General features: G+C 39.2%; 1 protein-coding gene across 50 annotated transcripts in view; it reads right to left on the minus strand.

Annotated features, from left to right (window-relative positions):
* TRDN (triadin) overlaps positions 1 to 22390 on the minus strand; it is a 974263-nt gene that overhangs the window by 60885 nt on the left and 890988 nt on the right. For 48 of the 50 annotated variants that reach the window (XM_089686429.1, XM_089686384.1, XM_089686382.1 and 45 more), the window contains 3 exons: positions 3118 to 3162; positions 2965 to 3012; positions 2425 to 2487 (listed from right to left, as the gene is read on the minus strand). In XM_089686429.1, the coding sequence (XP_089542555.1) occupies positions 2425 to 2487; positions 2965 to 3012; positions 3118 to 3162 (156 nt within the window). The remainder of the gene's footprint in view (positions 1 to 2424; positions 2488 to 2964; positions 3013 to 3117; positions 3163 to 22390) is intronic. The other 2 variants (XM_089686403.1, XM_089686421.1) reach the window with 2 other exon arrangements.

Here is a 22390-nt window from a genome sequence, read left to right on the forward strand (position 1 = left end):
TAATTTCATCAGTTTTATCAGTGTCCCCATTTTGAGCATTTTACTGTCACGATTTAGAAAGCTGTCTGCAACTTAATCATTAAGATTTTGTTTCACGTTCACTTTCTGACACCCATCACCTTGATGGGAAGCACAGAGAGTCCTAATAGGGATACAAACAGTAATGAAAACATGACAGAGGTTCAAAACCATTCCCACCATACAAGAAAAAATGTTTTTATCGCTATCTCTGAGAGTTCCCCTTGCTTCCTGTTCAGAGACTTGTCAAGTAAATAGGAAGTGATGACACAGACTGAATTCAACAGTTGAAAGGGATTTTAACCCTTTGCCACTTTGTCCCAAATTTTAAAAAGTAGCTGGAGAGGGGCCAGGTTTAAAACAGACCTATGGCAGTGTTAAGCTGACCATACTTACATCAGTTTTTTTGATCAGCCACTGAGCTGATAAAAAAAAAAAAAAGAACTGAATGGACTCCCCCATCCACACAATTGAGGTGGAAGGGGAAATCCTCTCAGTTGTAGCATTGTATTCTGATGATAGGGACTTCTCCACCATCAGAATGCACTGATCAAATTGCCAAATTTTCCAACAAGCTGGTTCAAAAGCTGTGGATCATTAAATCTACAGCTCTTTAACAAGAACGGTCATAGATTGATCGAAATTTGGCCAGTTCAGTTGAAACTGGCAAAAGTTTTAGCCATCTATGGCCATCTTTAGATGTATTAGTGCAGTTATTACAAATAAATATTAGTTAAAGTGATACTAAAGCTAATAACCTTTTTACCTTAATGCATTCCTTATATTAAAGTAAAAAATGTTTTATATTTCTCTGCCCTCACCCACTTCCCTGTGTGAAGGGGAAGAGAGGGGAGAAGAGACCCAGCACTGTGCATGGCTGCATGTATTCTCCCCTCTCTTCCTCTTCACACAGCCATTGGCTCCTGCTGCTTTCAGTAAAATCCAGTGATGAAGAAGTGGGGGATTAAGTCCCCCTGTGCAAGTCTATTGAGCGTGGATCCAAAGACATACAGCTCAGAAGCATGCAGACACTGTGGGGTTTATTTGCTAAAGATGGAGAGTGCAAAATTAGGCTGACTTCTGCATAGAAACCAATCAGCTTCCAAGTTTTATTGCCAAAGATTTAACTGAATTAAAGATTAACTGATTAACCTGAATGGTTTTTATTCAGAAGTGAACCTGATTTTGCACTCTCTAGCTTTAGTGAATAGACCCCTGTGTGCCTTCATAGCAAATGGCTTGCTATGGGGACACATGAAGAAGAGGTGGAGCCAAGATCGCTGGCGGGGGATCTAAGAAGAGGCAGATCATGGATGCTCTGTACAATAAAATGCACAGAGCAACAATCAGTAAGTATAACATATTTATTATTTTAATTTAAAATATTTTTTTTTTTTACTTTAGTAACACTTTAAAGAGAACATTCATGCTGTCATGCTCTCAGCATTGTTTTATTTTTGTTTTTCCATAACAATAATGTTTACAGAAAAACTTTATAAAGTAGCCAGTTGTCATTACTGAACATAGTACATATAACTGAGCAACAGCTGGACCTTTTACGTCTATATTCTGCTACTTGTACAACAGCTTAAAGTGGAGTTCCAGTGGTTTTGTGTTTATTAAAAGTCAGCAGATACAAAAACTGTAGCTGCTGAGTTTTAATAAACACACACTTACCTGTCCCAAAGCCCAGTGATGTTTTCTCCCACGCAGTCCCTTCTCTCCTCCACGACGCCGACATCTCAACTGTGGGCACCAGGCTGTGACAGCTTGCCGCTCCACAGTCTGGTGCCCACTGCACATGTGCGAGTCACGCTGCACTTCCTAATTGGTCCGGCAGTCTCCTGGGACCTGTGAAAGTTCCCAGGAGACTGCGTGAAGGAGGAGGGGGCTGAACTTCCGGCTCACTTCGAGACGGTGAACAGAGCTGGAAGTGGGAGTGGGTATCTGTCAAAACCAGGTACCCGCTCCCCCCCCAAAAGGTGCCAAATATGGCAGTGGAGGGGAGGAGGAGGCCAATAAGCAGAGTGGAACTTTTGAGTGGAACTCTGCTTTCACATTGAGAAGTAATGCTACAAAATGTGGCCAGCTGCATCTTGCTGTAGTAGTTTAGCAATTTGACCACACAAATTTGCTTAGTAATAGATACAATGTTGTGTTTTGTTTTCATCATACAGTATGTTGTTTTACATTGTGCTGGCTACTGTGCTTATTGTTCATATGCTTTATTAAATTCTTTAAACTTCAGTACACAACCTCTCTTATTCGAGGATAGGGTGATTTATAAGCATGTTAAACTACACACTATTATATTTTCTTGACTGAATTTGACTAAAACATTTTTTGTTATTGCCTTTTGAAATAGAATATACATGTAAATAATAATCAACCAAAGCCTAAACTGACCTTTAACTTTCTTCTTTTCTTTTTCCTTCTTTGCTTTTTTCTTCTCAGGTTCTTTAGCAGGTTCTTAAGAAGGAGTAAGCAATATATTAGACCTTTAATTTTCTAACTTGTATTATACTAATATAATTTTAAAACAGCGCTTAGATAATGTAAAACATCAACAATTTATAAGTATGAGAATATGGATTTGAATATGTGAATGTGGGTATACACTTCTGTCCAATACAAATTACAGCTACATCCCAAACTACCTAGGTATATTTGGAGTAGCACTTGTCCAAAAACATTTAACTTAAAAAAATAAAGAATTATGGCATCTACATTTGAAGAACCCTACTAGCAGTTGTATTGGGTCATAAACTATTGAAGAGGTTCAAAGCCACATATCCAGACAAGCATGTGAATGTTAATAAACCAATTTATTTTTTAATTTCAGCATTAGCAATGATCTTGTTGCAATCCAATGTCATTTTTTGGGGTAATTTTCTTCATTAGTCTGATAAATTTAGAAAGTGCATGCATTGTTTATAGTTATTATACCTTTGACTTTATCTTTTATAGTTTTCTCTTCAGTTACATTTACTGCAGCTACAAGCACAATAACAAACAAATCAATGCACCAAATATAACATTAGTTACAGTATGTTGATACACATTTTGTTGCAAAAACAAAATATATATATATATATATACCTCTGTGCTTCTTTCTTGTAGGTTTTTCATCTGTTACATTTTTGGCTGTAAAAAATCAAATTAATAACTTCATAAAAGATTATAACATTAAAAAGTTCAGATCTGAGAAATGTCAATTATATTGCATATATGTTAGGATATAATAATTCAGGCAAGAGATACTTTAAAAGCATGGTACTGTGACAAGATCTGACAACATTTTCCTTAGACAGATGGTTGCATAGACAGATAGTTAAATAGTTAGCTAGACTGGAAAAAGACACATGCCCCCAAGTTCAACCATTAAGAAAAAAGTAAATTAATAGATAGGTAAAAAAGTAAAAGACTTCAGAAGATGAACCCTTCACTGATCCAGAGGAAAGCAAACAAACCTTTATAAAGCATGATCCAGCTTGTTACAAAGCAGAAAATGCCTTTCTGTATTAGTAGTAATATAAGAAGCCATTTAATATTTGTACTTTAAGTTATGCATCCAATCCTTTTTTGAATTAATATGCTGTATACCATTCTTACAGCAAAAAACATTTTCTATTAGTAAAGATTAAACCTCTTTATTCCAACTGCAATGAGTGCCATCATGTCATTGTGGTGACCTTAAAGTGAATAACGTTTCAATTAATTTTTATATACGTATGTTCCCCTTTGACCACTTCCCACCCAGCCACTGCTCAGAACTGTGCCTGCTGTGCGCTCCTGGGGGCATGCAATGGTGTGATCACTGGACAAAGCAGATCACTGATCTCAGTACCAATCAGTGAGGCTCCTCCTTGATACCATGTGATTACTGTGACCAATCAATCAATCAATAGTAAAGATGGCTGTGATTGATTCAGCCATTCAGAACTACTGTGAGCTCTGTGATTGGTCACAAATGATGAAATGATTGTTTACACAGCCATCATGGCTGTATAAGCAATCATAATGAAAAAAAAATACCAATCACTTCCCTAGAGTAATACTGTGGTAACACTGTACAGCTTCTATCAGATCATGTATTAAAAAAAATAAAATACTGTAAAAATTGAAAAAAAAACCCACATATATATATATATATACAGTGAAAGAAATAAGTATTTGATCCCCTGCTGATTTTGAATGTTTGCCCACTCACAAAGAAATGATCAGTCTAAAAATCGAATGGTAGGTGTATTGTAACACTGAGAGACAGAATGACAAAAAATTCAAAAGAAATGCATGTCACAGAGGTCAGACGTTTCCTGTAGTTGGCCACCAGGTTTGCACACATCTCAGGAGGGATTTTGGCCCACTCCTCTTGGCAGATCCTCTTCAAGTCACTAAGGTTTGGTGGCTGATGTTTGGCAAATCGAACGTTCAACTCCCTCCAAAGATTTTCAATTGGATTAAGGTCTGGAGACTGGCTAGGCCACTCCAGGACCTTAATGTGATTCTTTATTGCCTTGGCCGTATGTTTTGGGTCATTGTCATGCTGGAACACCCATTCACAACCCATTTTCAATGCCTGAGGGAAGAAGGTTCTCACGCAAGATTTGACAGCACATTGTCCCGTCCATCGTCCCTTTTGATGAGGTGCAGTAGTCCTGTCCCCTTAGCAGAAAAACACCCCCAAAGCAGAATGTTTCCACCACCATGTTTGACAGTTCCTCCTCATCCTCCAAACACGGCGAGTTGAGTTGATGCCAAAGAGCTCGGTTTTGGTCTCATCTGACCACAACACTTTCAACCAGTCCTCCTGTGCATCATTCAGATGTTCAGTGGCAAACTTCAGATGAGCCTGGACATGTGCTTTCTTGAGCAGAGCGACCTTGCGGGCACTGCAGGATTTCAATCCTTGTCGGCATAGTGTGTTACCAATTGTTTTCTTGGTGACTGTGGTCCCACCTGCCTGGAGATCATTGACAAGATCCTCACATGTAGTTTTGGGATGATTTCTCACTGTTCTCATGATCATTGACACTCCACAAGGTGAGATCTTGCATGGTGCACCAGACCTAGGGAGACTGACAGTTGTTTTGTTTTTCTTTCATTTGCGAATGATTGCACCAACTATTGTCACCTTCTCACCAAGCTGCTTGGCGATAGTTTGGTAGCCCAGTCCAGCCTTGTGTATGTCTACAATCTTGTCCCTGATATCCTTGGACAGCTCTTTGGTCTTTGCCATGGTGGAGAGTTTGGAATCTGATTGTTTGATTGCTCCTGTGGACAGGTGTCTTTTATACAGAAAAAAAAATTAGATTAAGAGACTGCTTCTAATCTCAGCTTATTACCTGTATGAAAGACACCTGGTAGCCAGAAATCCTGCTGAATGATAGGGGATCAAATACTTATTTCCCTCATAGACATGCAAATCAGTGCATAATTTGATAGACATGCATTTCTTTTGATTTTTTGTTGCTAATCTGTCTCTCGGTGTTACAATACACCTACCATTCTATTTTTAGACCGATCAGTTCTTTGTGAGTGGGCAAACATTCAAAATCTGCAGGGGATCAAATACTTATTTCCTTCACTGTGTGTGTATATATATATATATATATATATATATATATATATATATATATATATATTTATTAGTCTGATCAAGTGCACCTGTCTGTTTTTCAGGTGGACCAAATCAGATCCTCTATTCACCTCTATGGCATGGAGGGTGTAATTGGACATCTACATCCAATCTGATCTGCTAAAAAGGAAGGGATGGGGATCCATTCCCCTCTGCCTGGGCAGATCAGATTGGATGGCAGTGTAAACGGACACCAGTCATTTTGTCCCTAATCACCGTCCATCAGTCATATTGTTCCTGATCACTGCCACGCCAGTTACAATTTCCACGACCACCTCTACACTAGTCATATCATCACTAATCACTGCCACACCAGTTACAGTATCCCTGGTCACTGTCATACCAGTTACAATGTCAGTACATCAGTGAAAGACAGCAATGGTATTCCCGATTGTCACTACACCAGTCCCAGTGTCACCTGACCAGTGTTTGTCAGCAGCGGTGTTCCTGATTGCTACCACACTAGTCCCCAGTATGACCAGACCAGTGGAGCTTGCACCAATATTCCTGATCACCATCACACCAGTGCAGTGTTGCCTCTGTCTGGCCTGATCCTTTGCCTATTAACTGACCATGTATCTGCCTGCTGCCTTAACTGACCCATCTGCATGTCTGACTGGCTATGTTCCTGTAGGATACCAGTCTCAGCCATCCCCTGGGATTGCTATAGGTGACTCTACACTAAGCTATATTCCCTGACCACTCAAATAGAGGTGACCATTCCATTTATTTGTGTACAATTGGTTAATTTGTGTGATACACAAGATACAACGTCTGGTATTTGATCAGCCCAGATAGCGAAAAAGTCCCACACATGTAGTATCATCATACTCAGAAGAAGTAGCAGAATGTGTTTTGGAGTGAAGGTGCCTAATGAGAGGGGGGAAACGCACTGGGACAGTGATTGGATATGAGGCTGAAAGGACAGCTCGGAGTTCAGTATTACACCTAGGACCCCTGTATAAGGGGAAGGACTGATAGTTATATTATTGATCTTGATGGAAAGGTCAGAGAGAAGGGCATGGGCAGGGAACAATATTACTAGACTGGTTTTAAAAGTGGTGTGACATCCATGCTGATATGGCAAACATATTGTGTACATGTCCCCCCATTCAGACAGTAGAACTGACTGTCCTGGGGGATGATAGTAAAATTGTACATAGTCAAATTGTACAGAGGACCCCCCTTATATTGGGGTATATGGTGGGTGGGATTTTAATGGGGGTTATTAACTTAGTATTTATTGTTTTTGTACAATAAATGACCTCAAGGTGGGTACATGGCTATTTTAATGTTGTTTGTTAGATATTTCCATATAATGCTACAGCATTATATGGATACCATCCATTAAAGTCCAAGAATAGTGTCCCTTTTTATTTTTTTGATGTAAGTCACTAACGACTCTTCAAAGGTGAGGGGTTTGTAGGCCTGCTATTGGATTTGTGCATACTTTTAATCTGTATTATTTATAAACCAGGTTAAGACACCAGTCCTACAACAGAAACTGGAGTTAAGAGAGGGTGTATCAGAAAGAATACTGAATAAGAATAACAATTTAAAGAAGAAATAAAGTGACATTAAACCTTCACTTTAATAAAAAAATTAAAATAACAAACATGTCCTACTTACCTGCTCTGTACAATAGTTTTCCCAGTGCTCTAGACCCCTTCTCTTTGGCCACTTTCCATGAGGGCACCCATGCAAGCTCCCTCCTGCGCTGCTTTATCTACTGACACAGAGCAGATGGCTTGGCCCCGCCCCAGCTCTGTGGTCACAGCATATGATTGAGAGTAGTGGGAGCCAACGGCTTTTGCTGCTGTTAATCTGCCCAGTGAGAAGGCAAAGGCAGCAGCAAGAGCATATCGCTGGATTGGATAGGGTTCAGGTAAGAATAAGGGGGCCTGTGTGGATCCTGCTCTACAGAATGTTTTTTACCTCAGTGCATAGAATTTGTTAAGGTTAAAAAACCTTAAGGCTTTAGAACTACTTTAACCGAAGTCACGTGCCTGGTGATTGAACACAGCAGGATTATGTCAACAGATTTCAGCCAATGATTTATGGCTGAGACCTGCTGATCAGCTAAGTACAATCACAGCCCAGAGCCCTTTGTTGACAAAAACACAGGGCTTTGACAGAGAGGCTTTGTAGGGAGAAGAAACAAACAGATATTTAGTAAAAAACAGCACACATGACACATTGTTAGGCAGATAGTTAACCCTTTGATCGCCTGTAGATGTTACCCCTTTCCAGCCAGTGTCATTAGTACAGTGTATGGTATTATCACTGACTACGTTATTGGTGTCACTGGTGATGTCAGTGTCAGTCAGTTAGTGTCCCTCCCAGCCAGTGTCTGTCAGTGTCAGATTGCCTTCCACACTATCACACTTCCACTATAGGTTGGTGATCATCACCATTACTAGTATATAAAAAAGAAATAAATAAAAATTCCAGTGCACCATAGTTTGTAGACACTATAACTTTCTTACAATCCAATCAATATGCACTGATTTTTTTTCACCAGAGACATGTAGCAGAATACATGAAGGAGGTAAAACCTTCTAGAGTTCAAGTGGTTAATCGCTTCCAGTCCGCCCTATAGCAGAAGTACTGCTGCAGGGCGGCACAAGTGTGCAAAATTACGTATGTAAACGGCCAGGGCATCTCCAACAGGGGGGGAGAACTGTTTGTTTGTGTCAGCTCCTTCACACTGCTTTGCATGGTTCTGCATAGCACAGCCATGCAAAGCAGTGTGCTTAGAATGAAGCATAAACACACAGCCCCACAGTAAAAAACAGTGGTATACTGTATATGCAATGATCATCAAGTCAATGAACAAATGTATTCTGCGCTCGGCAGGCACACACGGATGAACGCCTTTAGTCCACGAGTGGCTTCATTCCAGGCTATGCAGCTATCATTGGCTTACCATCCGTGAGAACTGTGGTCTCGCTGGTCTGCCTACACATCACATCCTGCAATGTGACCAAAGGTGTCTTAGATGTAAGTCATCTGTAAATAAAGTTTCTATGTTGTTACCTACACTGAACCGGCACCCTCCTTTTCCTTTTGCTTGCCACAGTAAAACACACACACACCACACAGTTAACCCTTTTATCGCCAAATATGTTAACCCCTTCCTGCCCAGTGCCATTAGCAAAGTGTCAATGTCAGTGACACCAAGCCAGTTCCCCCCAGTGTCAGAATGCCCGCCACAGTCCCGCAGTCCTGCTATAAGTCACTGATTGCTGCCATTACTAGTAAAAATAAAAAAAAATCCTAGTATTTATATCGCCATATGTAAACACTATAACTTTCACGTAAACCAATTAATTTACATGTATTGGGATTGTTGTTAGCAAAGACATGTAGCAGAATACATTTTGGCCTAAATTTATGATGAAATTTGATTTTTTACATTTTTTTAATTTTTTTACTGGACACGTTTAATAGCAAAAAGGAAAAAAAAAATATTTTTTTTTTAACGCAAACAATAAAAAAGGACACAGGCGATCAAATACCACCAAACGTGGGTGCAGTGTTGCATGACCGTGCAATAGTCAGTTAAAGTAATGCAGTGCCGAAACGCAAAAAATGGCCTGGTCAGAGAGGGGGGTAAATCCTCAGGAGGGCAAGTAGTTAAAGAAGCCTTCCTTCTACAACTAATGCCAAGCAAAAATAAACAAATACCAAACCAGCCAACTGATCTACACAGATACAAATTAAACTTTAAATTGGACAAGCTTTAGACCAGATCTCAACCACATTGAGATATTGCGAAAGAATGCTAACATATTTTTTATTAACTTGAGTGTATACATAGCCAAAACATTATTTGTATTTTTTCAGTAGAGAGTAAAATTGAACAGAACCCCTATCAGACTCAATTTTGTTATTTATTGCTCCACTGGGGAGGTTGACTCTCTATATTCTACTGGTGAAGGTTGTCATGAAACAGAAAGTGATTGTAGATCCTATATATACTCTGATTATTTCAGGAAGTCTCTAACTTTATCTATGGAAAGTTGATGATTTGTGTATATAACACCCTTCCACTATCATGTGTTACTAACCCTTGAATTAATAATCTGTGTTAGTTTTTTGCATTGAATGAGATTTCAATTAAATTACTTGCCCTCCAGAGGATTTACCCTCCTTCCTGACCAGGAATACAAAATACGTTCATTACTTTAAGTGACAATTGTACAGTCATGCAATGCTGTAAATAAATTAAATTTATGTAATTTTTTTCCCACAAAGAGAGCTTTCTTTTGGTGGTATTTGATCACCTCTGCATTTTTAATTTTTTGCACAAAAATAAAAACTAATACCAACAATTTTGGAAAACAAAAACAATATTTTTGACTTTTTGCTATAAAATATATCCAATAAAAAAGTGTAAAAAACAAAATATCTTCATAAATTTATGCCGCAATGTATTCTGCTGCGTCTTAGCTAAAAAAAAAAATCACAATAAGTGTATATTAATTGGTTTACGTGAAAGTTATAGCGTCTACAAATGGCGGTATATATACTGGAATTTTGATTTATTTATTTTTTTATACTAGTAATGGCGGCAATCAGCGACTTATAGTGGGACTGTGGGACTGTGGGACTGTGGCAGGCATTCTGACACTGGGTGGGAACTGACTAACTGCCACTGACATCCCCAGTGACACTAATACAGTGATCAAAGCTAATAAAAGCACCGACACTGTACTAATAACACTGGGCTGGAAGTGGTTAACATCTGGGGCAATCAAAGGGTTAACTGTGTGTTTTACATTGTGTGCTGTGTGCTGTTTTACTTGGGAGACATTCTGCTTTGCCTCTCTCTGCTGTGCAGAGAGATAGAAAAGCAGCATGTCCATGCTGACAGGAGAGAGATTTTGTGTTTACACACAGATCTCTCCCCTCTCAGCCCTGCCATCGATCACCAAGTGCCAGCGGGAATCGCTGGCTGGGACCCGTAATTGACACCCCAAGCAGCTAATAGCGGCATGGGTAGGGTGGGGCGCACGTGTGCCCCCTACCCAGTGATGCAAATCACGTATATGTACGTGATTTCGCGCAGTCGTGCTGCCTTCTAGCAGTATATCTGCTATAGGATGGCAGGCAAGTGATTAAGGGAAGGAAAACACTCTCATGCTTTGATAAATTAATTATTTGCCAGATAAAATAGTATTTAATTAACCTGAGAAGTTCAATGAAATGATCATTTATTCTTATATCTTTTTATGTAAAGCCCAACATTTGAAGTGACCCTTCGTTGTGTTTCATTTCATATGTAACATACATTCATTTCTTTCAAACACTTTAATGTAACCTAGTTACTTTTGTAAATTTGTGACATTTAATCTTTGCTGGTGCATGGAGTCAATCTTTGCGGGTTCATAGAGTAGAATTCAAAGCGGTTTGCAAATTGATTTATCTTTTTTACAGTCTAGAAAATGCTTACTGTAACACTGAAATGACTGATTGATGTTACTATCCTGCACGTATTTGGCATATAACCCAACTAGCAAGGTAGCAAAATGTAACTGATGTATCATTTTCAAGACCATTGCACAAATGTGTCAGACTTTTATTCACTTTACGGTTGTTTGAAAGAATATTGAATTTTCAAGGCCATGAGTTAACATGTGCTCTACAATTAAAGCAGCACTGAACCCAAAAGCAAACATTTATTATATTGCAGTTTACCAATTCGTATATGTGATAGCTGCAGCAGCACTTGGATAGATATTTCTATGGATGATCTATTAATAATAGACTTGAAAAGCAACCCCCCAATGAAAATTTTGAATGGCATGTCTAGTCAGTTCATAGATTGCCAAAAATGTATTATGGAAGTACCTAACTATATTTGTAAAATAAACGGTTTACAAATGATTTTTAAAATGTAAAACACCATTATTGCACTGCAAACTTTAAAAATAAAATTTGCCTAACCTATTGTAATTTAACTTTTAGAAGAATTCTATATTTTTCATACCTAAATATCCCCATGCTAAAACTTTCTTGAAGTCTGTTCAGCACCATTTGATTATATTTAGCCAAATAAATTAATGTTAATTAAATTTTAAAAAGAATAATACAACAAGACAAAGTCAGAGACAGAAAGAGAGAACAAGACACCTAGACAGAGTTGTTAACCATAAGATAGATTTTTTTTACTATAATATTTTTACAGATAGAAGTTTCTGTTATTATATTTCTCAACCCTGACCAAGGGGAAATGATGACCTCCCAAAATGTGCTGCCTCTTTTCTGTGACAGCGAAATACTTAACTGACGTAATAAATATTGTACCTATAGCATTCTCAACTGTCTCTCAATTATACACTCCACAGCCCAACAGTCAATATTTCTGATAATATGAAGTCAAAAACATGGACAAAAAGAATATTTTAGTCTGTGATAAAACTTTTGGGTTAATAAGACCTACAAATGTTTATAATGGATGTTTTAGGTAACTTTACAAATTATAATACTTTTAGTGTTCTTTTTGTCCATGGCTTCAGTATTTCCCTCCATGAGCAGGTGAAATAATTACAGAGTAATTCAAATTGGATAATTTAGCTGTTTGTAATTAAGGAACTTCTCCAAAAATTATCTGCTGCATTAGGCAGATTGTAAAAAAACAAAATCCTTTCCATTTGAGTCATTGATAATCCAAATTGAAGAGGTTTCAGCTTATAAAAATCACTAAAAAATAAAAGTAGCTAAAAAAAAATACAAATAAAAGTGTCTATAACTAAGGTAAACTTTCTGAGATTAATTTGAGCCATAGGTAAATTAATTAAATGTAATAAATTCTGGATATGTAATATGACACATTTTATTATTTAGATTATTACTGTACTCCTGATACTGGTTAAAGTAGAAAACACACCCTTTTTTAGTTGTGGTATGATTGTTTGCCCCAGAAGTGATATAATGTATTTTTTACTTTTTTATCTTAACTAATGACAAAGTTATCATTGAATAAACACGCCCATAGCATAAATGCTAACAAAAATGGAAATTGAAGCCCCACACTACTGTTAAAAGGTCCAGATAAATCTTTATTCCAATAAAGTCAGGGTGACAATCCAAAAAGTAGCCTCTGCATTTTGGGGGTCAAAGAGCACCCCCTTCATCAGGGTTTGATTGACAACAGTGTGAATAGACTAGACCTGAACTGGTCCTTTAACCACTTAAGGACCGCCCTATAGCAGATATACTGCTACAGGGTGGAACCTGTGCGCAGAATGACGTATATATAACATGATTTTGTATGTCCGGGTAGGGGGCGCACGTGAGCCAAGCCTGCGCCCTACTTGCATCGCCATTTGTATCATGATTACCGAGCATCTCCAGAGGGGAGGAAGATTGTTTTGTTTATAAACAGTCTTCCTACCTGTCAGCTCGAGCACACTGCTCGGGATGGCTGTTAACAGTACAGCCATCCTGATTAGTGTCCTTACAGTGAAGAACACACCCCCCACCCCCTAGTAAAACACTCACATTAACTCCTTCCTGTCCAGTGCCATTAGTACAGTGTCATTGCTTTTTTTTTTAGCACTGATCACTGTATTGGTGTCACTTGGGTGTCAGTGGCACCAAGTTAGTTCCCCCCATGTCAGAATGTCCGCCAGTCCTGTTAAAAGTCACTGATCATCGCCGTTACTAGTAGAAAATAAATCCCATTATCTATACCCCCATTTGTAAACGCTATAACTTTCACGTAAACCATTAATTTACATGCATTGGGATTTTTTTTTAGCAAAGATATGTAGCAAAATACAGTTTAGATTAAATTTATGACAACATTTGATTTTTCTTTTTTTTTTACTGGGCAAAATATAGTTTTTTTCTCAAAATTGTTGGTCTTTTTTTGCTTATAGCGCAAAAAATAAAAAAAGTGCACATATGATCAAATATCACCAAAAGAAAGTTCAATTCATGGGAAAAAAAGGACGTAAATTTCATTTGGGTGCAGCGTTGCATGACCATGGAATTGTCAGTTAAAGTAACACAGCGCCGTAATGCAAAAAATGGCCTGGTCAGGAAGGGGAGTAAATTTTTTTTGCTGCTCAGGGCAGCTGGCCTTCTCCAGCCTTTTTCAGTCATTTCCTGTCTATATGCACCATCCTCTCAATGAGATCAATTTTGAACCATGTCTGCAAAATATGTGTTGGAGTACAATTCAGTGCTCAGGATGTGCAAACCAAGCAAGTTTCAATTTGCAGGAGGATCAGCAAACTCAGAAGGAAGTCAGCGAACACCAAAATTATTGCAGAACCCTACTGAAGTTTATGGGAGCTGAATCTTATTTTTCTGGCTTTTTAAAGGCTAACTTGTAAGTTATTGTTAACAATGTGCATGGGTGTCACAGAGGACAAGTATCATAAAACATTTAAAAAATTGCATACAGTGGGGAGAGGGTCTTTTAATGTGACTTAAAAGGTAAAATTATTGACAGTACACTCATTATTTAAATAAAATGCTTGGGGATGTCCTAAATCTGCATGTGAAGTTATGGAAGTGAAGAGTTAATCTTTTGAATGTGACAAAAAAAAAACACTACCAGCACTAAATGACAGATCCCTAGTCGATGGTGTCACCCAGGATCTCCAGCCTGTTTGTTTATAAACAGAATCCTGCTGGGGCTCTGTCAATTTGTGACAGTAGTGCAGTGGGGAAAAATCATGGTAAAATTGGTCCTTGTGGCAGCAGTGACCTTGTTAGGTGTTGGATCATTGTGACTGACATGGTATCTACATTGATGGACAGGGTTTATGATAGATTTACATAGAGGGGAATTGTTTATCTTTTTGGGGGGTTTATATTTTTAAAAAGGACTTTTTCATGGTATGGATGTAGTTAAATAGTTATATAATTTTTGTTTGGAATGAGTTGAGAAGGGATACTTATGTACCCTGTACTCAGTCCCTAAAAGGGAATGTGTACCGTCTCTTAAAAAAAGACATAAAAAAAATGTCATGGAGTCCCCCTTATTTAGGTATGCAGCCTGGGTGGCCAGTATAGGGAAGGCAATGAGCCTATTGTTTCCCCACTCCTTCCAACAATAACCATGCTCTTGCAGGAATGAGTATAGGTTGTTAGTACCCCTACTTACTCATTTCCCAAATATTTGAAAGTAAAAATGGCACCTACACTAAAAAAGTTCTTCATTAAAAAATATGCCTCCCTCCCAAAAAAAGGTAAACATTGTCCCTTGCGGTGAATATAACATCAATCATGTCACCCAGCAATGTAGAGCCTCGTAAATTCTGTTTGTTTTTTTATTTTTTTTATTAATATCTTTTATTAGATTTTATTTCAATACATAACACAACAGTAAACAATGTATCAAAACATAGACAGTCCAACTAAACCTAATTAACCTTCAATCCATCCCTCCTTATCCATCCCTACCAAAGAATTACCCCTGTCCAGATAGTTCTTTCCATTTCTTTCTTAACCTATCTACTAATCACAGTAAATTCTGTTTGGAAACAGCTTTGGCACAAACACAGGTGCTACCACCATTAAAAGACATTACCATATTAGATTAATGATGTCACCCAGGATTCCCAGCTGGTTTGCTTACATACCCCAGCCAGCCAGAGATCTCTCATTTTTGCTTCAGGAGTGTGATTGTTTAACATCTTCAGATGTTGAGTCATAATGGTGGTGTTGAAATATCACTACGTGATGAGGCAACATCTTTGGGCAGAAAGTCAGTGTGATTGAGCAGGATCTGCATTGCTGGATGATGTAATTAATATTGAATTTGCATAGTGGAATGTTATTTATTTTTATTAATAAAGGACATTTTCATGGTAGCAGCAGATATCTGGGGGCTCCCTTATTATAAATTGGGCTTCTAGATTCGGATAAGTTCCCCCCACAATCCCCATAACATTTTTGAGGACAGGAAAGAGGAAAAGACCCAGTGGAAAGAAGGTGTACTTGCTATTGAGGGAGGCTTTGCTGGGGAAATTGGTAGATTTTGGGAGCTGGACTTTGGTGTATGAGTCTGGAAATTTCTGAAAATTTCATCTTTGTCCTTAACTGTATGGGAATTTATAGATATACAATCTGTAAAAAAAGTAATTAAAAAATTCTCCATAGAATTCATAGATGAAATCAATTGTCAGTAATATAATACAAAATGGAAATACTCTTTTTTCTGTTGAAATCTGATCCTCTTTAGCCTTTATACCATTGTAAATGTTCATTCCAATGAGCACTGAACCCTAATAAAAGGATAGTATTGATAATTTAACCTGCACAATAGAATAATGAAGTGTAATGCAGAAATAACAAAACATTTGAAGTCAGGGGCGTAGATAAGGGGGAGGTCAGAGCAGAGTTGCCAACCATCCCTGCAGCACTCAAAATTTCCACTCGCCCACGAGTGGAAATTAGGTGGGGGCGGCGAGCAGTGGCAGGACTAGGGCTGTATGTGGGAGGGGCGGCGGTGGTGGCAGTGACAAGCAGCAATCTCTTGTATGGCTTTCAATGAAGCAGGTGGAAGCCACAGGAGGGAGAGGAAGAGAAGCAGCTTCCAACTGCTTTTTTGAAAGCCATACAGGAGATCGCTGCTTGTCACAACCCCCACGACTGCACAGATCATACCTGATGGTTCAGTTTTATTTCTGCCCCCCCTCTTCCCCACCGCCGCTGTGTTTTTCTCACTGCCCAGCCCCTCCTTCCATCCTCTGCACCAAAAGCAGAAGAGGGGAGAGAGGCTTGATCTGCTCTGCCTCCCCCTGTGCTCGACCACACTCCAGTCCGTGCAGCTTTAGAGGATGTGCGGGTGGGAAACTGAACACAGCAGCCAGTAGCTCTGATGAGTCTGAGCATGTGAGTCCAATCTACCTTCCTTCCTTCCACCGCTCCCTCTCTTCCTTCCACCCACCCCTCCCTTCCTTCCTTCCACCCACCCACCCACCCCTCCCTTCCTTCCTTCCACCTACCCCTCCCTCCCTTTCACCCACCACTCCCTTCCACCCACCCACCACTTCCTTCCTTCCTTCCTTCCTTCCTTCCACCCCTCCCTCCCTTCTTTCCCCACACCCCTTCCTTCCACCCACCCCTCCCTTCCTTCCATCCACCCCTTCCTTCCACACACCCTTCCTTCCTTCCACCCACAACTTCCTTCCGTACTTCCTCCAATCCACTCACCCCTTCCTTCCTTCCTTCGTTCCACCCACACCTACCTTCCTTCCTTCCACATACCCTTCCTTCCTTCCACCCACAACTTCCTTCCGTACTTCCTTCCATCCACTCACCCCTTCCTTCCATCCCTTGCTTCTATCCACCCCTTCCTTCCACCCACCCACCCTTCCATCCAACCCAACCTTCCACCAACCCCTCCCTTCCTTCCATCTACCCCTTCCTTCCTTCCACCCACTCTTCCTTCCATCTACCCCTTCCTTCCTTCTACCCCTCCCTTCCTTTCATCCACACACCCCTTCCTTCCTTCCACCCATCCCTCCCTTCCTTCCTTTCACCCACCCCCTTCTTCCACTCATCCCTCCCTTCCTTCCTTCCATCCACCCCTTCCTTCCTTCCTTCCTTCCTTCCTCCCATCCACCCCTTCCTTCCATCCATCCACCCACCCCTCTTTTCCTTCCACTCACCCCTTCCTTCTATCCACCCCTTCCTTCCCTCCATCCACCCACCCCTTCCTTCCACCCACCCTTCCTTCCTTCCAACCACCCCTCCCTTCCTTCCACCCACCCCTTCCTTCCTTCCACCCACCCCTTCCTTCCACTCACATCTCCCTTCCTTCCTTCCTTCCTTCCTTCCTTCCTTCCTTCCTTCCTTCCTTCCTTCCATCCACCCACCTCTTAATTCCTTCCTTCCTTCCACCTACCCCTCCCTTCCTTCCTTCAAGGGGGAGAAGTTGGTGGGGGAGTGGTAAAAATGCAGCTCAGCTGCAAGATGACCCCCCCCCCCCCCAGAAAAATATTATCTACAGCCCTGTTTGAAGCTGTGAGCAGTGCTGAATTATAAAGCAATTGCCATGGTGTGAGGGCAGAACAAAAGAATGTCGAAAGAAAATGTGGGAATGGCTGGTGAGTTCATAAATTGATAAAAATAATAAATAATGACTGTGACTTTCAGCTGCTATTCAATGAACGCCTGCAGAGGAACTAGGAACGACCTTCTTGAGTTTTGCACATGATTGTCCTTCTGAGGTTTGATTAGAAATTGTGGCAGGACTAGCACTAGAGAAAGAGAGAAAGATCTCTATATCTCCCAAAATGGAGAGATAGAGGCCTGAGATGGAAAGACCAAGGCTAAAGTCAGATAAGTTACAACTGATCAGTTCATACATCCTGGGTAATTGCTGGTTTGCCAGGAGGTATAGATCCTGTACAGTGGTCATGTTCAAATTTTGCATTGGAACTAACATGGGAACTTGACTCATGTTTTGGCCTAGCCATGCTCTCAGTACATTGAAAACCTGTGTTGTTAGACCTAACATTGTTATAAATAAGGGCTGCTGCTGTCTCCAGCAAAAAAATTAATATTTGGCTAATAGAAAGACATAGTTATGATTATGATATCAATATAAAAATATTGTACAAATATGGCCAACTGTTTAACAAAGAATTGCATATTAAATGTATCTAGGTTTGAATGCATATAAAGTTCTGATTTTAGTTAGCAGCAAAAACAAATCAGGAAAGCTTGTTAAAAAAACAAAGAGTTATAAAGTTAGTATGGCACTGACATAGATTGCTTGTAAGAAACTGTGCATGCTAAAAAGCAGAGTTGAAGGAAATGTGAGCAAAAAAGCACAGTCTTACTGCGGTTTTCTAACTTGTTTTAATGTCAGCATTATAAAAAATTATAACTGTAAACATTTACTATACATTATTGTATGAGTAGCATCAGCATACTTTATGAATAGTGCATGAGTCTGGTAAGATTCTGCAATTAAATACAATAGAAAAAAATGTAAATGTAAATTTTAATTTAAAGTCCAAGCACTGAGTCAAGTTTAGTTGCTTGCACATAAAAAATATCAAAAGCAAATTATAATATATTATTGGTACACAAAATCATTAACTGGCTGTAATTTAACGAGAATTTCATCTCAGCATATTACATTAAGAGAAAGATACTAAAATACAACTATCAAATATGACTGTAAATTTTACTGACACCCTTCCATTGCTGTATTTCCAGCATGATTTTGTTTTGACACAAGTTTCTTTAGTTTTTGATTATCTTTTTAATGCTTGGGTGGATTTTGCCGTTAATGTTACAGCCTATTACAAAAAGCAATAAATAAGCACATGCCTTAAATATGTGCTTTTACAGAGCATATTATTTGTCAAGGTTCAATCCATTTTATAAGAGGAAAAGCAATTTAAAGATATACAATGTCTCAACTTTTTCCCATTTTTTTAATTAAAAACAACTCTAAGTAAAATGGATTGTACATTATCCAAATATACAGTAAACAACATATGGGGAAAACACACATTATTTGTAAGCCAAAAATACCATGCTGAATGTTCTTACTGTACTTACAAATGAGAAATTCTATTATATACTTAATTTAAAATATAAAGTGAGCATGCAGCATTTACAAAGACATGCTTTTTTGTTAATACTGCTAAACTAATATAGCATATAGAATTTCTTTAGGAAACTACATTAAGTAGGAGATTTTATCCATAAAAATGTGATTGTGGTGACATTTTGATTGCTGGTTTTGCCAAAGCAATAATATCTGATATTTAAAGCTCTGAAAGGCAAATAAGCAGAAAATCTTCATGTGGTTTAGCTGTATTAGTTTTGAAAAGTGGACTTTACTGCATGATATGTCACAAATTATATTGGCTTGGACATCCCTCATGAAATAATAAATAGGGAATAGGTAAAGAAGTGTGTGAATGCCACTATGTATATGTATGTAAGTTCTATATTTTTAAGGGGAGCTAATGTCTAAAACGAAAATTTACAACCAGACAGGCTCTTCTGCAGTAAAATAAACCTACCTGCCTGCTTGAAGTCTTCTGTAGAATTTACACCGAGCTGAGCATACGCAACTCAGTTAACTTCCATAGCACAGTACTTGTGTGACGGGATAAATGAACTCCTGTGCATGCACAAGAGTTATCTCACCTCTCATGTGTAACAGTCAGCCTCTATATGTAACAGTATGTGGGAAAACAATTTGTTATTCAAGCTTAGGGTGCTGTGGACCAGCTTATAGTCAAGGGTATGCTTGCTACAGCAGCACACAAACTTCACAAGATGGAAGGGCTAAGATATGATGAGGAAATGACAGAGATCCTGTTAGTAACCAGGGAAGGGATTCAAGAGTCTGTATTCAATTAAAGTGAAGTGTTGGTAAAAGTGCCAGGGTGCACAGAAAGTGGGAAAAGAAACCAAGGTCATTGATTCAAATGTGGGTTCTGTTAACAAACCCAATAAAGTCCCTGTATTGAAGTGAGACAAGATACATTTTTAATGTGGAGACTGGCAAGTCATGTGAGAGTGGTTTACACCAGGTAGAAGTATTGATAGAGACTTTATTGCCCTGGGTAAATGCCAAATGTCAAACAACTGCCTGCAGAGTGCCTGATGACAAATAAATTGGTGTTTTGTGGGGTTGATGTGGGAGATAACTCCTTTTCTCAGTCTATTCCCTCTGCAGTCACTGCCCTGCTGAAAGCTGAGTAAGAAAAATAAATAGTTGTATCTGACAAAGATAAAAATAGAATCACTTTGCCTATTTCTGATAATCTGGTTACTGAGGGGGGAAAAATGAAGGGCTTTATGCTCCTGAATATCAGTCTAAGATGACAAAAGGGGCTGACAGTTTTAGGGATCTGGGTGATTGCTCCTTGGTAGTGGCATAGATAGAGATTCTGGGTTGTACAATGATGGATGTTAGTTTGGAGAAGGGTTTCCCACAGTCCAAGAGGCTCAAGGAGAATGAGAATGAGCCCAGTGGACAAAGGAAGACTATAGACTAGAGACCACGAAGGTAGTGCTAAAGATAATAATGGCCTGAATGGTACATTAAAAAGGCTTGAGTCAAGCTGAGCCAAACAAAGGTAAACATTTTCATATAATACACCTGAAGATGAGTTTTGAAAGGTTATTTCTCCCAGTTTCTCAAAGCCTCACTGACACTTGTAAAGTGTTGCTACTGCCTAACTCCATAAAGGCCATATAATTAGAGAAACATACAGAATGCTGTCCCTGCCAAGGAGTCCTAGTGTCACCCACGAAGATACCACGTCCAGTTCAGTAGCTGTTAGGACCAAGAATACATTTACTAGACATTATTCATGGAAGCAGTCCTAGCAAATATATCCATAGTTCTAACTCTTTAACTGTTAAGGCCATCTTCCCCCCCACTTTTGCGCACATAGTAAAATGCATACAGGTGAATACATGGGGAAGATTAGTGAAACCTCCAAAACAAGATATATTTTCTGAAAACAGAGGTACTGGAGAATAGATTGGTGTTAATTGCAATATTTTGTACCAGAATATTACCCAAAAGTTTATCAAAAATATATTTTCAGAAAAAATACACTAAACTAAATTTTAGTGCATCCAAACACAGTGTATTACTCATTTTTCTTTAAATATAAAAGATGAATTTGGATAATTGAATAAATATGAAACATGTCAAGCCTTAAAGCTGCTTTTGCCCGTTAAACAGTGACAATATAAAGAACTTCAAAATGTCTATAGGTGACTCTTTAAAAGCATTTACCCATTATCAGTTTAGAGTTAACCATAAATGATGGCCCTAGAATTATTACTTGCACTCCAGCATGCACAGCAATATGTGGGGTGCAGTTGTTGCATTCGTACTTAGGTGCACCCAAAACACATGTTTTTATAGATGTGCACATGGGAGCAGGGCCTTGACATTTTTTGGGGTGTTGTTTTTGGATTTTATTTATATATTGCATTTTAAACTTTGTGTTTAAGCAACTTGTGCCAGAGAACGGGGGGGGGGGGGAGGCACATTATGCAGCCTGTAGAAGTGACCAGATTGCTTTACTGCTGCCCAAACTACTTCTAATTGAAAACTGACAGGCTTCAGAACAAATGTAACATGTTTAAAAGTGAGTGTTTCTGCTGACATATGGTAGATGTCTGTGCCAGCAAAAGGGTTAAAAGCCAAGGCAGAAACAAGTTTTGAGAAAGTTCATATGGATCTGAGGTTGGTCGCTTGTGTGTTCTGACCCCCCCCCCCCCTCGGGTTGAAACAAAGGTGGGGCATGTGTAACAGACTGATACTCTGTTACTGTGTAAAGGTAGAGATTAAGCATGGTTTAGCCCAAAAAGAATCTCTGACCAGGTGTGAGACTGATTGGCAGATGGGTGTTGCCCCAGAAAAGGCAATCACTCTAGCTCACAAGTGTCAAACTGGCTGCCCTCCAGCTGTTGCCAAACTACAAGTACCATTGCAAGATTGACAGTTGCAAGCATGACTCCCAAGAGTAGAGGCATGATGGGACTTGTAGTTTCACAACAGCTGGAGAGCCCCCAGTTTAACACCCCTGCTCTAGCTAGTCAACAGGAGATAGCCATGCTGCAAGGGAGTAGTGTTTGTATGTGAACATGACTAAAGTGTCTGTTTAGGCCTTAGTGATGGGTCAGTTGACCAGGTCATTGCCTGAAGGAGAGGCTTCCATCTATGCTTAAAGTGGTTGTAAAGGCTAAGGGTTTTTTACCTTCACGCATTCTATGCCT

Source organism: Staurois parvus, unplaced genomic scaffold (genome assembly GCF_062004578.1).
Source record: "Staurois parvus isolate SC_StPar_1 unplaced genomic scaffold, SC_StPar_1.0 ptg000397l, whole genome shotgun sequence".
NCBI lineage: Eukaryota > Metazoa > Chordata > Amphibia > Anura > Ranidae > Staurois > Staurois parvus.